Here is a 4153-nt window from a genome sequence, read left to right as displayed (position 1 = left end):
CACATACTTGTATATATACAGAGTACTCTATATATACATGTAGTTCCTCGATATTGACACCTTGTTTGGATAATTGTTACCTGTTGTATTGCATTGTGTTATATAGTTAAGTAACCATAAAAAAAAACTAATTTTATGTAACGATCGATTTAGTGTGATCGCGTTGTTACCTTAATATTTTCTTCTCATTTTGTCTTTATTTATTATTTAATAATTATATTTCATCTTTTTATCCTATATTTTCATAGTAGTTTTATCACGAACCCTACTTTTCTTGTAGGTTTATCATTCAAATTATGAATGTATAGCATTATGTAACAGCGGAGAACGATACATTCTATTCAAATATTGTATTCATTAAAACAGTATAATACAATACAATATAACACAATACATGAATACAATATATTATAAAACAATACGTAACAAATACTATGCTAAAATCTTTCTATTCCAAAACAAAAACAAATACTACTCAATTACTTTAGAATTAAAAAACATAGTTGATTGATTTAATTATTAGTATATATATGTGGTAATGAGTTGAGAGAATAGGAAAGAGGAATGTGGGGCTTGGAAACTTTAGAATTGAAAATGACTCATTAGACAGCCAGTCAAAGGAGCATGGCCAATTCAAAGTTTTTAATGTGTAGTAAAGCTATTTTAATATTGCTTGAAATAATTGTCCTTCTCTCATTAGGTTTTGAATTTTGATAGCTATAGACTTGGCCACAGCTACCAATTTTTAAAACACTTTGATAGACTATCAATCTCTCACCTGCTCCCTGGTGACAACTACTGTCACATTCTATTTTGTCTCTTTATTATATAGATAGCCAAAGATGTATATGTACACTCTCTAATTTTTATGTATATATATAAGTGTATTTGACTAGACAAAAGATCTCAAATATTCATTTTAATTATAATTTATGGTATGGTGAAAATTGTCTCAATTTATATGACACTGTTTCATTTTTAATTTATCATATTTCTATAACTAGAAAGAATTTTAACTTTAATCTTTTTTCTTAATTATAATGAAATGATTTATAGTTACATGAATATTAATTTCAGGTTTGTTTTAGACCATGAATTTCCTTTGTTTTAAACTTTGTATCATAATAAATGATATCATATAAATTGAGATGAAGAAAATAATAAAACATTATCAATTAAGGGTGTGACTTTATCCTCAATGAGCAATATTCTAACCACAACCGTTATAAACAAATAATGTTGGTAATTGGTATATATCTTCTTATCTCATCTGTCTAGATTTGAATGTATTTTTTATTATATCAACATCTTTCATTTTACCCTTGTTGACATTATTTTATAAGAATGACATGACATCATGACATATTTGAAATTACAAAATTTATAGGATATTGATATGTTAAACATATATTTAGTTAAAAACTAAATCCCAAGTTCTCTTTATATTCTTAAATTATATGTCCGATCAAACTAAGACACATAAAACAAAACAAAGAGGGAGTAATTAGTTTGATAGAAAATATCACGCCAATGTTTAACAATTTTGAGCGTTTTAAACCAAAAAGTCATAATATATTATTTTCTTCGTCTCAATTAATGTGACAATATTTAATTGGACACGATATAAATTAAAAATGAAAAGAAAATGTCAAAACTTGTGGTATAAAACATGGCACACAGATTTTTCTGGATATAAAATCATGTAAATAAAGATAAATTGAGAATTCTAAAATTAGATTGTTTTTAACGGTAAAAAAATGTCATTTTTAATAAATAAACTAAAAAGAAAAGTGTATCACATAAATAATATATGAAGGTATGATTTACTCATGTTACTTCTAAGTTCCCTTTGCCCTAAATTTGTTTTACTATTTTCGAATATAAATAGGTACCTTTACTTTTCTAATTTTCCATGGTCTTCCAATTGTGTATTTTCTTTTCAACCACCACCACCACCCCTCTTTCTCTATAGCCATGGTACCCTCATCATCACATGAGTTATAGTCAAGCCATTAACCCTTCATTTTTTGTTGTTCTATCAAAAACATTTTCAACATAGAAAATCAAGCAACATCTAAGGTTCTTGAAAACTTTTAAGCTTAAAAAACTTAAAACCTAAGTAAGCCATTATCACTTTTTGGGATTTCTATATTAGTAAACCCTAAACATGTTTCCTTCAAGCAATAACCATGATACTTTTTCCTATACCTCAAAAACATTTCTTGAAAGATCTTTTACATATGATCATCAAAACCCTAGTTCAAGTTCAAGACAAGAAGATAATCCATTTTTCTTGAACTTCCCTTCTCCATTTCTTGATCATAATGAATCTCCCTTGAGCCAAATATTGCCTCATAAGCACCAAGATCATCATGTCAAAGAGGGAAATTTTACTCATCTTTCTAGTGAAACATCAAAGGAGGAAATGTCTATTGAGGCTAAACCATCATCAAAGAAGAGAAGTCTTAGCACAACACCACGAAGGAGGACAGGGAAGAAGGATAGACATAGCAAGATTTGCACTGCTCAAGGTGTGAGGGATCGAAGAGTAAGATTATCCCTTCACATAGCGCGTAAGTTCTTTGATCTCCAAGACATGTTAGGCTTTGATAAAGCAAGTAAAACCATAGAATGGCTTTTTTCCAAATCCAATAATGCCATAAAAGAGCTCTCAGAAAACACCCCACAAAAAGAATATAGTGATGGTAATAACAAGATTGTTATAAATAGTAACAATACTTCAAGTAGTGAAGGAAAGAGTGATTCCTTTATGTCAGAGTCTGAGGAGAACTCAATCAATGAATTAGGAAAAGATAAGGAAAAAATGATGCAAAATAATAATCCTCATAAAAGGGAATCAAGGGAAAAAGCAAGAGCTAGGGCTAGGGAGAGAACCAAAGAAAAAATGATGATAAAAGGTCTAGAAAAATGTAACCCTAATAACATGTTTGATCAATTAGGGTCATCAAGAAGCAATAGTGGTTTTCTTGATCAAGATTCAAATAACAATTCTTACAACACAAGTGTTAATCAAGAAAAAGGTTCTCCACATGAAGCCAATTCTCAATCTCTAGAACATCATTTTCCAATTCAAAATTATTTAGGTGGTACAAGTACTAATTCATCAACAATAGATGTTGGAAATTGTTTCATGAGTTTTCATGGAAATTGGGAAATCAACTATGCTCCAATGAAATCAAGCAACTATAGTACTACATTTGCAGGTAACCCTAGCTCAATTTACTTGGCTCAACAATATCAGACATTGGATCAAGAAAAAAATCTATCCTGCAGACATCATAGATTGGAATAAATTTCAAGTCCTACGTGCGCGATTTTTAATATAATGTATGTTATATCTCCTATGGTTTGATTTTCTTTTTTGGTTGTTGTTGTTGGTTGATTTTTGCAATGTGGAAAAATTCTATTATTTTGCTTTTGATGTTTTTGGTGTGTAGAAAAGGAAGAGAATGTGTTTATGAATAAAATTTGCTGTTTCATTATTTCACCAATTATATTCTCTTTTTTATAAGTTTAATGATAGTAGTTTTTGCTTGTTATTGTTGGTTGGATTTTGAGTTGAGCTCAATAAATAATCTATCATACTCCAAGATAAGAGGTTGCTGACTAAATAAATTCTTGCATAAATATAATGGTTGAGGCAAGTATAGAAAACCAATGCATATGAGATCTTCTTGGATAATTTAGGAACTTGTTGTTGTTGTTGTTGTTGATATAAGGGAGAAATTCTTGAAGACCACGATTCAAAATTCGATGGATAATAAGTCCTTTATTTAAGTCATGTCATATGGGGTAATAAAATGGAGAGAAACTTTTTTCCAATCTAGGTTGAAACAATGATATATTTGAAGAAGAATATTTGTCGATGAGTCAAGGGTCTATCAGAAACAGTCTCTAATCTATCTTCACAATATAAGGGTAAGATCTGCTTACACGCCACCCTCCTCAGATCCTACTTATGGAGTTATATATGTTGGATATGTTGTTGTTGTAGTTGTAATGCCAATTAGAGGGGTTTATTAGCCCTTTTGAATCAATTCATGAATAAATTGGCTTAAAATTAATTAGTGAATCAAAGTACTTTATGCCAATAGATACCATATTGTAATTTGAACAAATGAATTATAGCCAT

The 4153-nt window shown here is 29.4% G+C and overlaps 1 protein-coding gene across 1 annotated transcript; it reads left to right on the top strand.

The window, feature by feature from the left end:
* Positions 1–1934: 1934 nt before the first annotated feature.
* Positions 1935–3494, top strand: LOC102586927 (transcription factor TCP12). Its single transcript, XM_006366001.2, has one exon. It carries the CDS (start codon positions 2168–2170, stop codon positions 3311–3313), a length of 1146 nt encoding a protein of 381 aa, XP_006366063.1. The 5' UTR covers positions 1935–2167; the 3' UTR covers positions 3314–3494.
* Positions 3495–4153: the final 659 nt, after the last annotated feature.

This window comes from Solanum tuberosum, unplaced genomic scaffold (assembly GCF_000226075.1).
Source record: "Solanum tuberosum cultivar DM 1-3 516 R44 unplaced genomic scaffold, SolTub_3.0 scf00573, whole genome shotgun sequence".
NCBI classification, from domain to species: Eukaryota; Viridiplantae; Streptophyta; class Magnoliopsida; order Solanales; family Solanaceae; genus Solanum; species Solanum tuberosum.
This window is presented reverse-complemented; position numbering and strand designations above follow the sequence as displayed.